This window comes from Lolium rigidum, chromosome 1 (genome assembly GCF_022539505.1).
Source record: "Lolium rigidum isolate FL_2022 chromosome 1, APGP_CSIRO_Lrig_0.1, whole genome shotgun sequence".
Classification (NCBI taxonomy): Eukaryota; Viridiplantae; Streptophyta; class Magnoliopsida; order Poales; family Poaceae; genus Lolium; species Lolium rigidum.
Window position 1 is genome coordinate 363,703,732 of NC_061508.1, and position 19,410 is coordinate 363,723,141.

A 19,410-nucleotide genomic window follows, 5' to 3' on the forward strand; every position below is an offset into this window, starting at 1 on the left:
AGCATTTTTCACTAGCTCATCCACTGGCACAGGATTAGACGTCCTTCCATGGTCACGCCAAGAAAATCTGCCTAGCTGGCTGCAGATACTGTTGCAGTCTACCCAACTGCTCCGTTTTCGTGAGGCGCAGACGAATTTGGAAACTTGTTGGCTGCCCAGAAGGCAGAAATCGCCACCATGTATCCAAGCAGTGCACTTTCCTGATGGGTGCGAAAAGCCAAACCCGCTTGTGTCCGAGCTTTGCCGTGTCGCCGGGCGGTAGCCACGGAGATGAGCCCCTGCCCTCGATCGGTGCACTGTGTAGGTGTGCAGCGTGCATACACGTACGTACAGATGCATAGTACGCCGACGGTGGGCGTACGACTGCCAGTATTGCCAAACCAGGACAAAAATAACCCAAACATGAAACAAAATTTTAAAATAAATCTTCGGTGAAATAATTTTACACCATGTAACTCACGTTTGTTACTAAGGCGAGGCAACCAATTGTGTGGCGCCCTAGCTGGAACGTGGCAACCCGTGTGGCACCATGGGATGGGGCGTGCTAAAAAAAAAAAAGGAAAATGTTTTGGATCCGGCGACCGATCGCGCCCAAGCGATCAGTCGTCCGGCCTCGCTTCCGCGTCGGCTTATATGGGCCTGTTTTTTTCGGCCCAACAATGATTTCGCTGCAAAACACATGAGTGAGATGATGAACTATTTGTTGTAAAAAATCCGTAATTTTTGTACGATTTGTTGTTAACATTGTTGTAAAGAGACAACATTTTTTATTTTTTTGTTGATGCTAATAAAGTGATTTTTATTTGTTGTAACCATTTGTGACTTTGGATAAAATAGTAGGTGATTTTTGTTGTAATTCAATATGTAGCAAATTAAATGTCGCTTGACCACTTTGCATCATTTTGCAAACATATTGATTTTTTTATTGTAATCGTTTGTGACTTTTTTTTAAAAAAAGTTTGGTGACTTTTTTTGTAATTCAATATGTAACAAATTAATGTTTTCTTCTATTTTTTTGCAAACATATGGATTTTTGTTGTAATAGACTCCGTTTTTTGTTAATAATAATGGCTACTTTTGTTGTAAATTGATCTCCAACAAAACAATTTGTTGGTTTAACCACTTTATTGTGATATTACTTTTCAAAAATATTGCGACTTTTTGTTGTAATAGTATATATTTTTTGTACGCGGAGAGAGAATTTTTGTTGTAAAACTCTTCACATTAGGGGTACTGCGGGTTGGTTTCCAGAAAAAGGAGGGTGGCAAATGTAAAACTGCATTTAAACTAATACTATCTGAGAAATATAGTACTGCGGGTTGATTCTCCAGAAACCGGGGGCTATAATGTAAACTTCCTAATGCGACTGATTCTGGACGTTCGATGGCGATCCGATTGTGCGGAGGACAACCGATTTTGGGGGTCCGGATCCGGCGACCGACGCCCAGCGTTCGCCCTAAATTTTCCATTGTAAAATATATCCAATATGGAATAACCATAGCATCACAATGGCAAATTTCTATTATGGCTAAATGCAAAGCCTCGAAGGAAAAATAAAATACTCCTCAAAGAAAAAGAAGTTTTGCACCCATCGATTTCATCCCAGATTCACTACTAGTTTCCCCTCCCTCTATCTCAAAGAAAAAGAAGAGGACCCTCATGCATATGCAATTTTAGAACTGCAATTCAGAACTATGATCTACTCACATTCAGGGAAAATGTAGAACAGACACGATCCCATCAGATTATTGAATGCAGAAGAATAATATTAGTATATAGACCAAGAAATACCACATAGTAGCAAGCTATCGTCTTTCCAGATGATGAAAGATCAAAAAAAAAAAAAAAAAAGACGAGCCTTTGAATGGATAGAAGCCACATGTCCTCCAGTAGGTGCACAAATCAAGATAAGCAGTTGCATACATAATTCAGCCACACCGAGCAGTACACTTAAAGTTACAACTGCCAGCCCTAATGCACAATCGCTAGCTAGCATTATAACAGATCACTCCAGCAACAGCCAGAGTGGGAATTATTTCTTACTAGGCCAGGCACGGCCAACCAAACTATATCCAGCGATAATGCCACTTCTGATTATTCTTGGACTATGTCCATCATCCAATTACTATCACCGCAGACGAGGAGGATCCATGAATGAGTTGCTCCCTGATCCGATGTTTGCTAGCTTCATCCACCGGAAATCTTGGGGGCTCGGTCTTGATGGCATTGCACCCCTTGCACGGGTGTTTATCACGCAGCTCGATTCTGTTCAAGACCACAGCTCGTGCCATGACAAGCCTTATATAATTCATCACCTTCTCTTCCTCCTCAAACCCTATCATCACCAGCAACTTCAACTTCAAGCGCTTCAAATTATCTGATGGTGGTTCCCAGGACACGTTGGTCTTTTCAGCAGTTTTCTCGGTCTTATTGAGTTCACATGAATGCCGAGATAACTAAATGGACCACAAAAGAAATGACACATATTACATTCCAAGTTGGCATCGATCTCAATGTATATAGTGTACTTAAAACCAAGAACGGCAGCTATAATTAGAGTAAGACTTTAATGTAATGAATGGTTGCTAATAAGTTTAGACCCTATCTGGAATCAGTCTTTCTGAGGAATTTGCAAAATATCCTGTTATAGCCATCTAGAACAAATAAATGATTTTCGAAGTTTCAGATAAAATTGGTAAATTAAGGTACACTCCGTACAGACTTCAAGGAATCTAACACGAGGTTAGACCCCGTGAGAAAATTCATGTGTCTTCAATGGATATTATCTCTGAAAAATTGCTATGTAGCATCCAAGCAAGATCTCTAAGAAATTCATGAGATCTCCATATTCCAGCATCTCAAAAGGCGTGTCTATACTACTTTTACTATTTCTGAAAGAATAGTTTATTGAGTATTTGATATTATACGCTTACATTACACAGAGACATGTTGGTATAATATTATTGCTGAATGTATAGAATATGGAAACATGTCAACAAGCAAATCATATCCTAGCCAAGATGTGAATTTGAAGAACTGAAGTAAAAGACTTACACATAAATCCTCCAGGGAAGGTGCGCCTTCAAGGATGAACATAGTCCAATTCAGATCGCACTCGGCAAAGATATTGTAAAGATGCACAACTCTCAGTTTACTGAATAAAGGAGTGAGCTGTTGTGGATCTTCTGGGTGAATCCAAATCTGTAGCAGAACGTTCAATAAAAACATGAGGAACAATAACTTGAAGCAACAGGGGCACACTGAAATAAACAACATGGTGCAGATCTGGAGGGAAATGTAGTAGAAACTTACCATTTGAGCGCGAAAATCCAGATGCAGAAATGACAGGTTTCTGTTACTAGAAAAACACTCGCTCAATGCAAATGGCTTCTGCCAAGATAGGGCAGGAGAAGCGAAGCATACTTTAACAAGCTGAGGAACATAGCCAAAAGACACTGGGGGGTTTTCACCATACCATGTATCATAGAATAATTCCGCGAGTTTAGGAACACAGATTAGTTCAACCTGTGCACACCCGAAGCTGATAAGTTGAAGTGCTGTAAGCTCCGAGGATGGGGCATCTATCTCCAGGACAGGGTCCTGGCCCAATTCACAGGATCTCAGGGAGAGGTACTTAAGTTTATGGCAAGTGTTGAGGATATTGGGGACATCAGAGTCTTTGAACGAAAGGTTCTGCAGCGTTAGTTTTGTGAGCAAATTGAAGGCACCAGGGCAAGCATGGAAGAATGCCATAAACCGCTGTCTGAACAATGCTAGGTCAGCCTCACTTGGGCGTTGAACATGTCCATACAGGGCAAACTCAAGGTATTCCGTTACGCTGATATTCACGGCTTCCCTGACCGTATGAGCGATAGAGGACAAGTAAGGGTCTACCAGGTAGAAGCTGAGTTTCAGACTTTTGATGATTCGACTGCATTCGCATGTCGGAGGAGATAGTAATCTCCATATCGCGTCAGTGTACGCGGTCATCATCTGATCCACCGTGCTGCGTGTGCCTTGAAAGTGTGTGATACTGATTTGCAGATAAGAGAGCTGATGAGGGAGGTGCATCCAGCGTGTGGAAAGCACGCCGGTCTGAATCGCCTTCCGCATATCAAGGCATTCAAGAATTCGGAGTAGAACATCATTGGGGAGCGTACTAATTATATCTTCATCATTGCTCACAATAATGGTATTTTCATCCCTGATCTGCAAAACAGTTAATTGAAAAAACATGTGTTATCGCAATCATGGGAGGGAGCCACAGCAGGACATGGATGTATATATTAATCTTGGTAAACCCTAATCATAAAAGAGAATGCTAATCTTGAACCCTGTACCCCCATTCATGTAGGCCTCCACTGATGGCACATAGTGGTCAGTGGATCAAAGTAAGGACAAAAGGTGATATCTTCTTATAAGCATTCCCCTTGGGTAAGGTTAGTAACTACTACTACTAGGAGTAGTAACCCTAAGCATTTCCCCTTGGACAAGAAGGGTTTCTTCTTATAAAACAATGAAACTAAAGCGAAGGAAGTAAGAACTTACTGTGTTGCACGTTGACTCCATCGATTGCTCACGGCCGCCAGCCTTGCTTTCTTACAGGATGCGACTTATCGGAACAGCCAGACTTGCATCGGCTAACTACTTACTGAGACAGGTGGCCGGCCTTGTAGTCACTGAACTACTTATTCAGGTAGTCAGACTTACAGCTTCTAAGTACTTACTGAGACAGGTGGCCAGTCTTATAGTCTCCCTATTGAGGTGGCCCGACTTGCAGCGGCTAGTTACTTATTGAGACAGGCGGCCACCCTTGTAGTCGCTAAACTACTTATTGATGTAGCCGGCCTTGCAGCTGTTAGCTAACTTATTAAGGGATTACCCGCCAAGAAAGGAAAACTTATCAAGAGAGAAACAGAGACGAAATTGAGTCGGAGTAGGCGAACCGCTCCGACCTCCATTGAGATACCATCAGGAATTCTCCTCCGCCACAGATCCAATCATTATCTATGTTTTCTAACGCTGCTAGCGGGACAAAATCTAACAAGACATGACAGCCGCCCGGCCTTAGGATCCGCCTCCGGCACCGATTAATCACGAATCAGGTCAAAAGGAGTTGGAAAGGAAGGACGCTTCCCTGCACCGGCCACCGCGAGGAAGACTGCTCAAAGGAGCAGCATGGCTTCAAAGACCCAGGAATTCATTAGCGCGTCTCGAATTCCTCGCACGGCACAATCCCAAAACTCTCTCCTCTTTCGTCAAGAACAGCAACAGAACCAGCGCGCGGGGGCCTTCCAAAATCAAGAACAGGGAGAACAAATCCCCAAATCCATGGGCCAAGAGACGGAGCTGAGAATTCAGCTCCTCATCACAGAAGAAGCCAACAAGAAGGGAAGAATAAACCGAATCCGTGCTTTTCTTGAACGGACCGAGGTCGAACACAAGGGCAGATGGATTCTTGGATGGATCAACCGAGGAGGCGATTGAAGAGAGAGTCGTGTGTGAATGTGAGGGAAGTGGCAGGGAGGAAAACCCTAGTTCATAGTTAATTGTTTTGCAACTCTATTGAATATCTACACTATATTGCATTGATTTGGTGTAAACCCAGAAAGTGTTGTGTGATCTGCTGTTCCATTGGGAATTAGACGGTTGCAACTTACCGCTTTGTGGTCCGCGGCTACGTGCGCAAGTGTGTGAAGTTGCGAATAGCTTGCAGGGTTGAGAGCTGTTACATTGGCGACATGGATCAATCGAGAGACTTCGTTGCGTCATACAAGTTATCATCCACTTCATCATCGTGTATCTCCGTTGTGTTCATTCCGTGATCATCATCACCACCGTTGCTTACTGAGAAGATCGGACCACCCCTTATCCGCAAGATATGGAGATATTTTATGCCTCCACGACCATCACGATGGGTAATGGTGAAGACTCCCTTTTGGTTTGCCCCTTGGCTGAGGGGAGAAAGCCAATTGAGATTCCGCCACTAATCTATGCCCCCTCCAAGCGCAAAAATTAGAAAGTGGCGCAAGCTTTGCATAACAATGCTTGGGTGCATAAAGTTGACTTGGGCATGACTTTTTTCTCAATTTGTGGAGCTTTGGAGTCTCATACAAAATTTCCACCTCAATGACAACCTAGAGGACGCATCTCTTGGAGGCTTACCGGGAGTGGGCATTACACTACGAAGTCCGCTTATGAGTTGCAATTCTTGGGTTCCACTTTCTCAAGTTTATACAAGTCGGTGTGGAAGATGTGGGCGCCCCCAAAGATTAAGTTGTTCACTTGGCTTGTCTATCAAAATAGAATTTGGACCGCCGATCGCTTAGCAAAACGGGGGTGGCCTAATTGTGGTGCTTGCCCTTTATGCAATCAATGCACGGAGTCCGTCGACCATCTACGTCCACGTCCATTGTCGTTTCATCTTGCGACTATGGGACAACTCCAAAGAGGGGTTCGACATAGTGGCTCTTCATGTTAATACTTGGACGGACCTCTCCTTCACGGAGTGGTGGAACATGATATCTACGGGGCAAAACCGCAAAGGATTGACATCACTTGCAATGCTCATCATTTGGGAGATTTGGAATGAAAGAAACGATAGAGTTTTCAAGAATAAGCGCGCCCCTTCGCAAATCGTCTTCGAGAGGATCAAAAAAGAAGCTACTCTATGGGTTTTAGCCGGTGCTAAAAGTTTGAGTCATTTGATGCCGGGAGAGTAAACTTGTATTGCGTCTTAAACCTTTACTTTCTTGTAAACCTTCTTTCTTAATCAATGAATGGGCAAATCTTTTGCCCTCGTTTCAAGAAAAATTATACTCCAGACACTTCAACTTTTCGTTGTTTTCGTTTTTTTCTTCTATACTACCATTGGCTATAAATAATAAATAGATGTTTAATACCTTTATAAAAAATTCAATTGTGAATCTCCACATGGGCTATAAATAATGAATAGATGCTCCTTTTTGTAAAAGTGAAGTAGACTATTCCCGGACAGTGATTCAGTGATCTCGAGTGCCCTCCCACCAATATCTAATGGACATGGTTGATTTAAATTTTAAACTCAAAACTTAAACTATCTACAAAAAATGCAAATAATCAAGTGAGGAATATATGTTCTACTATGTATTCTTGAAAAGTTTGGTTTCATTTGGATATATGGTTTATGATTAAATAGTATTTTATTTGTCATTCTCCAAATGCAATTAAATCATGAACCAGTTATCCTCATGAAACAAAACTTTCCCAAAATAGTCAATTGAACAAACATGACATTTGGATTTTTCTATTTTTCTTAGAAAATTTGAGTTCAAAATTCTGTGATTTTGCTTCACGAAGTCACTAAATATTTGTCCGATATTCCTCCCTAACCTGTTATATGTACTTTTATGTGATGTTTCCTTTAGTAAATGAAATCAGCGTTGTTGTGTTTTATCAAAAAGAAAAATCTTGAGAAATTGGTTCATGAATCAACGATTAAAGGCCACTTATCTATGCAGTCGAGCGTTGAGTTTGTCTATGGCGTGGAGGTTATCTTTACCATCTTCTCCGGCCGGGTTCTTTTTGATGTTGCCCCAACTGACCTTTTTACGTGCATGCATCATGATTGTTCTTATAGTTTTGGACACGAAACATTTAACTTGGCAAGAATAAAGAATTTTTTGTATGTGGTATGAATGCACACAACTTAGGGGCACATTTTGACACAATGCATTAACATGGATCCACATTTTGTAACTGAATTACCAACAAACTATACTTATATTATAAACAATTTTCCATCTTCTGGATTTATTTATTTATTTTCGAACCATATATATTTCAATGGTATGCGATCGTTGATTAAAGTTGTCATTGGTGGGACATTTCCGAAAATCACACTCATGTCCGAAAAGGAGTAACAATGCAACAATATAACTTTCTTAATTACATTAAATAAATATAATTGATATGTGAAATATGTAAAGTACAATCTTTTTTCCATAAATGTTTTTCCTATATATGCACTTGTGATTTTTCCCAAGCTCTAATCACTTCTTGATATCATTGTATTTTTGCAAGAGAGTACATATGGAGCATGACCTCTATATATGTATATATCAATAGTTCAAGTGTTAGGGTGCGGGGTTTCTAGATATTCTCTTACCACTATCAGTCTGTCACACATGTTAGTATCGTGCTCTAGTGTATATCCTAGATATATTTTTTTCTTAATAATTACTATGCTTGTCATATACTCAAATTTTGAAGTGACAGGCCCAACTCTAGTGGTGGAAGGTGGTGATAACTATGATAGAGGGAATTTTACAGAGAAAGAATAAGGTAGTCAATTATCGGAAAAGCACATTGGCTCCCGGGTCCAGGTGCTCTCACAAGCTGAACCAATCACTTCTTGGCATGTTGGATGCGAGGGCATGTATGTCTCAGTGTATATCACGCGTATGTAGATTTTTGAACAGTGTGACTAAGAACGGAGCATGCGCATTGAATAAGATGGAGTCGTTATCAGAGCAAGTACAATAAGGTACAGTCAGCTGGCTATAAGAGATAAAATATTATAAATTTGCTTAGTTGGAAGAGAGAGATTAGGAGAGAGAAGAGGAGTGGGCTCTTATCTTGTAGCCAGCTCTAGCACGTGCTCCTAGGCACTATGTGAGACTAAAAGGTGGGACATGTATTGTAAAAGTACTACACTTTTATAGCTCACTATTGTATATGTTGGCTCTAAGTTAGCTATAGATGACATGGCACTTGGCTTATAGCTAGCAGCTGGCTACACTATTGGAATTGCTCTCACAGCAGCGATCCTGGTTGTTCCGCGATGTATGACCATGTGTACCATGACACGCGGTAGATGAAATAAGCCCAGGTGTCCAACTACGCCTGCAAAAGAAGAGCCGCCGCATCCATCTAGGTGTCTCAGCCGCCACTAGATCAGCGTTGATTCACATCATGCGACAGATGAAATAAGTCCAGGTGTCCAACTCCACCTGTAAAAAGAAAAGAAAACGGAAAAGGAGAAAAAGAAACAGAAAAAAAAGAAAAAAGAAAAAAGAAAGAAACATGAAAAAAAGCCTAACCGAATCGGCCCACACCGCGCGGGGCAAACCAAAAGGTGCCAACCTGAGCTGCATATAGGAATCGCGCCGGGGGCTGCTTTACACCGACCTGGTCGGTGCCAAGCGTGGAGCCACACACCCCCGGTCGTTGTTGGGCCCGGCCCACTATCCCCCGACAGGCTGTTTCATTTCGCTGCCCGTGTGTGGCTGTAGTGGCTAGCTGGGCCGCGGCCCACTAAAAGGTAATTCTCGTTTCGTTTTTTTCTGCTGTTTCTTTTTTATTTTCCATAATCCGGGTTTTTTCGAAAAAAATTCTATTTTTCACAAACATGAATTTAAAAAAAACGAATATTTTTAAAAAATAATTTTTAAAAAATTAGAACAATTCTCAAATTTGAAAGATTTTTAAGTTTGAACGATTTTCAAGTTTGAACGATTTTTAAGTTTGAATGATTTTTAAATTTGAAACGATTTTTTATTTTGAACGATTTTTATGTTTGAACAATTTTTTGAATATGAACAAATTTAAAATTTGAACGATTTTCCAATTTGAACATTTTTCGAATTTGAACGATTTCAGATTTGAACATTTTTTAAATTTGAACAAATTTTAGATTTGAACTTTTTAAAATTTAACAAAAAGAAAATAAACAGAAAAGAAACAAAAACAAAAAAAAGAAATAGAAAAGAAAAAGAAAAGAAAAGAAAAGAAAAGAAAATGAAACAGAGACAGAAAACAGAAATAAACGTGAAATGGGCCGACCAGGCCGGCCCATACCGCGCACACGGGGGTGTGCGGCGCGCGGTAACCACCGACCTGGTCGGTGTATAGGAATTGCCATGGCGCCCGCTCGGTGTACAGCATCTCCCAGCACAGGAGCACTCAGATTTCGTCATCCAGTTTGGGCCGCATACATATCTGTGGAGTCTGGACCCTCTGGACTTGGGCTTCGACGTTTATGCTGGGCCTATTCCTGGCGACGGCTCAAAGCCTAGCAAATTGGCCCACTGGTACAAACTGCTGTGGTTTTTGCCCAGAAGCGGCGGCTTATGTGATCGGACTAACAGCGGCGGCAACGGCGATCCGACAGTCCTGGTCGTTAGCCGCGGCGGCCGTTGTTCCACCTTTTTCTGCCACCGTGACATTCACCTCGCCTCACGGCCAGAGGTCTCATCCCCCCTCACATCCCTCAGCCGCCGTAAGCACCTCGTCGCTGCCTACTCCAAAGTCCAAACCCCAGCCCTCATGGGATATATCCGTAGTTGGACTTTTTTTTTTTTGAGAAACACAGTACAAACGCAGACGCTCATATACACGCGCATACACTCACCCCTATGAACGCACACACGCACACCCTACCTCTATGAGCACCTTCGGAAGACTGAGCCGGCGGATTAGATCTTGAAATTGACGAAGTCACCAGGCGCCTCGCTGTCGACGGGAACGTCGCCTCCCACTGAATGAATATTCCGCCTTTATGAGACACACAGATGTCAAACCTGGGATTTGAACTCTGGTGGGCTGGGGGTACAACCACCCTCCTAACCACCCAACCTCAGGTTGATTCTCCCGTAGTTGGACTTCTCATTCGCCTCCCGTGTATGTCTCAGTGACAGAAAGCACCGATTTGTCACTATATTCCATGCCCCCTGCTCCGGTACTCTACACACCGCCTTCCCTCCTTGACGGGTGACCGCTTCATTTAGCACATTGCATCTGCATCTGAACGAACTGAATTTTGATATCAGGACTCGGGATAACGGGACAGGGCATGTGTTGATAGTAACCACTGAGAAATTTTGTACTCCCTCCTAGTCCTAGGCTTGCCAAAACATGTTAAAAAACTGAACAGAGGTTGTAGATATTTGACTGAATTTTCTATTGGCAAGTAGGACTGTAGGAGTAAACATCTTCTATTATGGGACGGAGAGAGTATGTTTCAGTAGGCGATAACACAGAGCTGCTATATATGTCTACTTAGCATCAGATGTTCAGATTCTTGCTTATATTGCACAGTTTTACAGTGATATTTTTATTCGACGGATATTCTTATACGATTATTTATAATTGTTATGCTGATGTGTTACTACAACTTACTATGAGTATGAACTTTTAATTAATGATCCATTCTGTTGAATGATCTATCTTCCAGGTTTTCATGGCTGCCCTCTGCAGCTGTCGGTTTCCTTGTCCCTTAATCAGCAAAAGATGATTGGTCCATTCGTGCTGATGCTATTGTGATCATGCTTTCACTTTAACTACTGCTTCTATGCCACTTCATCTGATCAGATCGTCATACGAAATGTTATATGCTTTCTCCTTTTGATTTCTTGCTAATAGTTATGCTGTTATTTATCTTTTGGAGGCACTGCTTATCTAATATTTGTGTCGAAGACTTGGGCAACAGTTGGGCTCATGTACTTCACATATTGAGAATTTAATGGCTACGATTGTAGCCTGCTCATGTAAAAGGAACTCCCTTTTGTGTTTTCCTTTATTTTCTGATGCCAAGTTAATATTTGTAGTAGTACCTAAACTAATTGTATTTTTGTTTCTTGGCCTTTTATTTGGTGAATAATTAGTTAGCTACATTTTTTAGAACCCAGTTAGCAACGCCTTCATTAAATATAGAATATTAATCTCTGAATATGTATAATTGCCAAGTCTAATGCTGGCTAAAACATGTTTACAATATTGTAGGTCTTGGGTTAAAAAAGATGGTGTAGGTCTTGTGGTTCGTGCTGCCTTTGGATATGTTATGGCCACACATGTTTCTCTTCATCCTGATTCACATTCTACCTACATGTCACAATTGATTTCTTACTTCAAATGTTCAAACGTACATCCCATTTATCTGCGTCTTCCAGATCGCTAAAATAATTTGTTTCTTAGCTCACTCCGATGATAAAAGTATTTATTCTAAAAGGGTCAAGTGCCAGCAAGACTGACATGTTAGATAGTGGAAAGAATACTAGCCTATCAGGTTTTGTACAATTTTCATGGAAACCAGCACTCAAGTTCATATTGTGGCTGTTTATCTGGTGAATCTATGTGTCATTATTGAGCAGCATATTTCTGAATAAAGTAGGTTGCCTTCAGGAGATGGTTGAGAAGTAAGATGCTTAACCATTTTCCGTTTGAAGCCATCAAAGTGTGCAATAATTTGTGTTAAGACTTTCCCCGGTCAAGAAGAGTTTTAAAGGAGAAATGAATACAAGTTCTATTTATGAATTCAACATTGGATGTTTACTTTTTTTTCTTGAACACATGCCAAAGAACGCTACCTTTTGTATTAGAAGAAAATGTCGAGATGATGCAGGTCTTACTTCCCAAAGCAAGAATGAAATAAAGAAACAGAAGAAAACAACAGTCTAATCTTGAAAGCTAAGAGAAACAGAATTACTCTCTTGTATCCTGGATATTAGCGTATTGTTGTCAGCATTTTTTCGTATCCTCTCCAACATGTCAACTTCATTGTTGGGCATCATTTTGTACAAAGTCATCTCAGGGTTACATTAAATTGGCTTTTATGTGTTTTGACATGCCTATTGATTTGTGTTGAGCTTATGCAGGACTTGAGGTTTTATCCTTAAAGTGAAGAACTTGTCACCAAATATTTGGTGTTTTCTGGTAAGTCATGGTAAAATGTGCAAGTACAGCCCAAGTATAATTTGATTGATCTTATGCATTTGAACATTAATGCTGTATTCCTTTGCCAAAGTCTTCAACTTCTTCAGAAGCCTCGTTCTTATGATAATCTTCAATATGAATATTTTCGACAGCGGCCTGTGCGTCGGCGCTCCGTCTACAACTCCGACAGAGCCTGTATTTCCGACACCTCCTGTGGCTGCCGACTGCATCCAAGACGCGGCGCTTCGGGAAGCCAGTGGGTTCATCCTGGACGCGCCTCCGCGCCAGCTTATTGCTGCGCCCGCTGCCGCACTCGCTGCTGTTGCGATGCTCGCCCACCGGAGGTCCGACCCTGCCATTGGTGGAAGGATGCGGCGATCTCCTCGGTCCAGGCCTGGGTCCGACCCTGCCATTGGTGGAAGGATGCGGCGATCTCCTCGGTCCAGGCCTACGACCGAGGCCTCTTGCTGCCTCACACCTGCTGATAGACAGCCGGCAGCGCTTATCGAAGGATTGGTGGCAGCTCCTCTTGAAGCGTTGATCCCTGCGGAACAGCTACACTGCTCCCTCTCAGCTCGCCAGTTGGTGGAGGTCGTGCTCGAGTGTCCCAAGCCGTGCCAGTCCGTGGACAAGCAGGCATCCAACTCCAACTCTGCAGCGCCAACTGCTCCTCTAACCGGACCTCGCCGTCTCGATGGGCTTCTCTACGACCCTGCCGTGTTGATCGAGGGGCTTGGGTCCTTGTTGTTGCCGCCGGTTGCATCGGGTGGCCATGACGAGGTTCCTGCTGAAGATGTGCTGCCGACCCCGAGCTTGCTTCAGGATTCCTTGGGCTTCGATGAGGATGTCGACCATGAAAAGTTGACTCCACAGTTGCTGTTAGCCTCCTCCAAAGATGTTGTTTCTGACTCAGTTCGTGACACCACTGATGTGCGCCATGTGAAGGAGGCGCTTGCGGAGCCCTGCGGCGGCCTCTCTGTTGCTGATGTCGCTCTTGGGGATGAGGAAGGCTGGGTACAGGTGGGTCGGGGCGGCCGTCCCGTCCGCGAGCCATCATCGTTGCTTCAGAAGGATGGCCTCGAACGTAGTCTCGCCTTCAAGCGTTGGGCCTGTGGGAGATGCTTCCGGTGCCTCGGGCGTGACCACCACGTCAGCACATGCCGTGAGCCCTTCAGATGCATCCGATGTCGTCGTCCTGGTCACCGCGAGCGTTTCTGTCGTGCACGCTTTCCAGCCGCTCGTTCTCGCTCCCCAGACTCTCGTGCTCGTCCTTCGGATGCTTGTTCTCCTTGCCAGCGGAGCCGCTCTCCGTCCGCTCAGCCTCGTCGTCCCTCGTTGCCCCGGAGTTGGACTGAGGTCTGATGACCCACAAGTATAGGGGATCGCAACAGTCTTCGAGGGAAGTATTACCCAATTTATTGATTCGACACAAGGGGAGACAAAGAATACTTGAAAGCCTTAACAGCGGAGTTGTCAATTCAGCTGCACTGGAAACAGACTTGCTCGCAAGAGTTTATCGAGTAGTAACAGCTTTATAGTAGTAGCAGTAGTGAAATAACAGCAGCAGAGTAACAAAGACAGCAGTAGTGATTTTAGTAAAAAGCAGGATTAAAATACCGTAGGCACGGGGACGGATGACGGGCGTTGCATGGATGAGAGAAACTCATGTAACAATCATAGCAGGGCATTTGCAGATAATAATAAAACGGTATCCAAGTACTAATCAATCAATAGGCATGTGTTCCAATTATAGTCGTACGTGCTCGCAATGAGAAACTTGCACAACATCTTTTGTCCTACCAGCCGGTGGCAGCCGGGCCTCAAGGGAAACTATCGGATATTAAGGTACTCCTTTTAATAGAGTACCGGAGCAAAGCATTAACACTCCGTGAACACATGTGATCCTCACATCACTACCATCCCCTCCGGTTGTCCCGATTTCTATCACTTCGGGGCCATTGGTTCCGGACAGCGACATGTGTATACAACTTGCAGGTAAGATCATAAACAACGAATATCATGATGAATCAATAACATGTTCAGATCTGAGATCATGGCACTCGGGCCCTAGTGACAAGCATTAAGCATAACAAGTTGCAACAATATCATAAAAGTACCATCTACGGACACTAGGCACTATGCCCTAACAATCTTATGCTATTACATGACCAATCTCATCCAATCCCTACCATCCCCTTCGGCCTACAGCGGGGGAATTACTCACACATGGATGGGGGAAACATTGCTGGTTGATGGAGAGGCGTTGGCGGTGATGGCGGTGATGATCTCCTCCAATTCCCCGTCCCGGCGGAGTGCCGTAACGGAGACTTCGGCTCCCGCGACGGAGTTTCGCGATGTGGCGGCGTTCGGAGGGTTTCGGCGACTTCGACTTCTCTCCGTGCGTTTTTAGGTCGAGGCGAATAAGTAGTCCGAAGGGGGCGTCGGAGGCCGACCGAGGGGGCCACACTACATGGCCGCGCGGGCCCCCCCTGGGCCGCGCCGCCATGTAGTGTGGGGCCCTCGGGCCTCCACTTCAATTGCCCTTCTGGCTCCGTCATTATTCTGGGAAAATAGGCCCTTTCGTCAAAATCCCGAGGTTTTTCCCGAAAGTTGGATTTCTGCACAAAAACGAGACACCGTAACAGTTCCGCTGAAAACAGCGTTAGTCCGTGTTAGTTGCATCCAAAATACACAAATTAGAGGCAAAACAATAGCAAAAGTGTTCGGGAAAGTAGATACGTTTTGGACGTATCAACTCCCCCAAGCTTAGCTTATTGCTTGTCCTCAAGCAATTCAGTTAACAACCGAGCGATAAAAGAACTTTCACGAACACATTTGCTCATATGATGTATATATTCTCATGATATGGCTAATACTTGAGCAGTTCATAATGAGGTACATGCAAATAAGATCATCTAACAGCTATGTCAATCATGAAGAGGTACCAACAATTAATAATAAGCATCATGAATCATGTATATAAGCAGGATTGCAATGTTCATAAGAGAGTATGATAAAGTGGTATCTCGCTTGCTCGTATTTGATTGGCAAAACATAAATGCCCGGGCACCTTTGAAGTTCATAGAAAGACTAGAAGTAGTGATTGTCAAAGATAAAAGCATCAAAGTTATACCACAATCAATCATATTTTGAGACAAGCATATTATACTAAGAATGAAAGTTGTGCTCTCAAGAAAGTGCTCAAAGAAATAATGGAGACACAACATAAAAGTAAAAGATTGACCCTTCGCAGAGGGAAGCAGGGATTAACATGCGCTAGAGCTTTTCATTTGTAAAGTAGGAGTAAAATTATTTTGAGAGGTGTTTGTTGTTGTCAACGAATGGTAATGGGTACACCAACTACCTCGCCAACCGGACTTTCAAGAGCGGCTCCCATGAATTATTTGCATGTTTATGTGGCACTCCTTCCAACCTTTCTTACACAAACCATGGCTAACCGAATCCTCGGGTGCCCGCCAACAATCACATACCATGAAGGAGTGCCTTTTTATTTTAGTTTTATTATGATGATGACACTCCCCCAACCTTTGCTTACACAAGCCATGGCTAACCGAATCCTTCGGGTGCCGTCCAACAATCACAAACCATGGAGGAGTGTCTATTTAAGTTAATTAATTCGGGACTGGGAATCCCATTGCCAGCTCTTTTTGCAAAATTATTGGATAAGCGGATGTGCCACTATTCCATATGAGAGTCCGTCAAAAGTAAATGACAAGGTTGAAAGCTAAACACCACATACTTCCTCATGAGCTATGAAACATTAACACAAATTAAGAAGCATTTTGAAGGTTTTAAAGGTAGCGCATGAGAATTTACTTGGAATGGTTTGAAATGCCATGCATAGGTATTTATGGTGGACACTCGGAATAACTTGGTTTTCATGTGTTTGGATGCACGAGCAGCGTTCCCGCTCAGTACAAGTGAAGGCTAGCAAAAAGACTAGGGAGCGACAAATCAAGAGAGCAAGAATCGTCATAATCATGCTTGCGGCAAAATAAATTAACAGAGGCATAAAAGTGATACAAGAACTCTGAAGCAATGTAGATCATCGAGGCTTAATTGACTTTTGTTCAGTCATATGCATGCGTGAGCATGTGCCAAGTCGATATAAATGAATTATTCAGAGGAGGATACCACAATGCCATACTTACTTATGAATAAAACAATGCAAGCAAACATCCATGACATGCTACTCATATTAATAGATTGGAGCTAATCATGAGAGATCATGAACTACTAGACTTTCTCAAATAACATATACCTCACATGAACCAACTAAGCATGCTCACATGGATGAGTATATGTACAAAAATGAAAACAAATAGAGTTCATACCAGCCTCTCACCACAATCGGATTGTCGTAGATCGTCATTATTGCCTTTTCACTTGTGTAGCTTGGATAATATGAAATGAAAACCACGCTCCAGCCACCGAAGACCATTGAACTCATGATGAACTTTACAAACCAAAGAAGAACAGCAAATATTTTTGGTGTTTTCGAATTTGAGAACAAGAACAAAAGGAAACAAGCAAACAAAGCAAAATCTTTTTGGGTTTTCTTATAGCAAACTAGCAATAGCAAATAAAGCGAAACAAATGCAAGAAACCAAGATAAACAAATGGTGAAGAGAAACAACAGAAATATTTTTGGTCTTTTTGTGTTTTGGGAAAGAAACAAAGTGAAAACAAGAAATAGCAAACTAAAAGAAACACAGAAAAGCAAGATGGCAGAAATCTGCCAAAACCTGACAGCAGTACAGAAATCGATTTTTACAAAAATCTTACGTTGCTCAGTTCAAAAAGTGTTCAACTAATGAAAGTTAGATAACAACCTGGGGAACATGCACAAAAATTTGCAACTCAAAATAACTGTTCTGGCTGGGCACACGAATTTTTACGGTAACAGCCCAGAATCTGTTTTCAGGCAGCACTTCCCCAAATATCATCTTCCTCTCATTAGAAAACCACTCAAAGAGACTAAACAAGTATATACAAGTATCCAGCAATCATAATATGCAAAGAATGAGTGATGCCGGTATACCTCCCCCCAAGCTTAGGCTTTTGGCCTAAGTGGAGTTCAATCCCATCGATCCCATGAAGTAGTATCTCCGTAATATGAAGATGGGTCGTATTCCGGGTATGTGCTAGAAGAAGCACCCGGATATGTGACGGTGTGGTCGTAGGAGGTCCCGACGTCCTCGGAGTCATGTTGCTGGTGGAACTCTTGTATCTTCATATGTTCATCCACCTCCTCCTTAGTGCACGACCATGATTGCCCGTCAATACTGAGCAAACCTGGTTGGGGAAGAGGGATTTCCTTCTCCTCCCCGTCAGAAAACAACATTCTATATACCATATTATCTAAAGTAGAGTCAGTTGTAACAAAATGATGACTCTTCATAGCAACAATATCAAGTCTCCTAGGGGCCAATGGCACATCATTAGGATCAATAGGAAGATTTAGATATGTTAAAACACGCAAGTGCAATAGTTCCTCCAAAAATAGGCCCCCGGTAGACAAGCGGCGAGCAATAAGAGCACCAAGGTGATAGGATGTTTGACCAGTAAGTGCAATGTTCAAGAAAGCAAGATGGTAGCTAGAGATATTACTAGTGTTCTCCCTACCAAGAATGCTAGTAGCAATGTAGTATGCAAAATACTTAATGGCGGGGAGTTGAATGTTCCTTATCTTGCCCCGCTGAATGGTGCGACAATCATCATCGGTAATCCCTCGATAGAGCTCCAGCAAGTCCCGGGGGTTGTCATCAATCCTACTTGCTGTACCTACAGGGGCAATATCCAAGGCACAACAAAAATCCTTCAACGGCATAGTCACAGTATTACCATAGATCCTAAATGCAACCGTTGGCTCATAATGTTTGTTGTTGAACTGGAAACTCTCGACGAAGGTCTTGGTGAGCAAGTAGTATTGCTCCCTTTCATCGCCCATATAGGTGGTTAACCCTGCCCTGTTGACAAGGGTTAAGAAGTCCTCCAATATTCCTGCATTCCTTAGAAAATCATAGCATGGAAAAGTAGAAGCATTAGGAGGCCCGTTGTCCTCTTCGGGCGCGAAGCTAGGCGCGAGGATGTCCTCGTTGTACGACCGCCTAATTTGGGTGGAGGACCTAGAAGGCCTCCCGGTGCTGGTTGTTCCCTTCTTGAACAATTCTCCAAATTTGAACTTCTTCATTTTCTGAAATTTTTAACAAACAATATAAAACTTGATTTGGTGACATATAATTGAGGGAAACTACCATAGGAACTTGCTAGAGTACTAATCATGCATCAAAACTAATTTCTACCAATTAGAACAAGCATGCAAGCTCACCAAACATGTTACCTACAGCAGCAAAATATTCAAGATATACTCAACCAAACAAAATTCTACTTGGATGGGTGGAGGAGTCACATACCAAGGAGCAAATGTGCCAAATTTCAGCAGGAAATCTGAGCTGAGCAAAGAGATCGAGAAATCTGGAGTTCTTGAGCAGAAACGCGAGTGAGAGGAAATGTGTTCGAGTTTTTTCGGGAGAGAGAAGGTGCTGGGAGGAAGAGATGGCAAAGTGGGGCAAGGAGGGGCCCACACCACATGGTGGCGCGGCCACCTTGCTGGCCGCGCCGGCCTGTGGTTTGGCGCCCTCTGGTGCCCCACAGGTCATCCTCCGGTGCTCCCAGTGCCTCGTCGAAAAATAGGAC

General features: G+C 42.9%; 1 protein-coding gene across 2 annotated transcripts; it reads right to left on the reverse strand.

Annotated features, from left to right (window-relative positions):
- Positions 1-1,841: 1,841 nt before the first annotated feature.
- On the reverse strand, positions 1,842-5,147 carry LOC124703063 (putative FBD-associated F-box protein At5g56690). Of its 2 annotated transcripts, XM_047235277.1 has the most exons (5): positions 4,785-5,147; positions 4,549-4,627; positions 3,313-4,209; positions 3,055-3,201; positions 1,842-2,456 (listed from the first exon to the last, which is right to left on the reverse strand). In XM_047235277.1, exons 2-5 carry the CDS (start codon positions 4,567-4,569, stop codon positions 2,115-2,117), a joined length of 1,407 nt encoding a protein of 468 aa, XP_047091233.1. In that variant the 5' UTR covers positions 4,570-4,627; positions 4,785-5,147; the 3' UTR covers positions 1,842-2,114. The 2 variants fall into 2 exon arrangements, with proteins under 2 accessions (XP_047091233.1, XP_047091228.1); XM_047235272.1 differs by lacking the exon at positions 4,785-5,147 and having other exon boundaries at positions 4,549-4,660.
- Positions 5,148-19,410: the final 14,263 nt, after the last annotated feature.

Coding starts and splice junctions, on each gene's coding strand:
- LOC124703063 (XM_047235277.1), bottom strand. CDS start 4,569: ATGGAGTCAACGTGCAACACA. Junction 3,202..3,312: donor TGGATTTTCGCGCTCAAATG/GTAAGTTTCTAC, acceptor GTTCTGCTACAG/ATTTGGATTCACCCAGAAGA. Junction 2,457..3,054: donor CTTCCCTGGAGGATTTATGT/GTAAGTCTTTTA, acceptor TGGTCCATTTAG/TTATCTCGGCATTCATGTGA.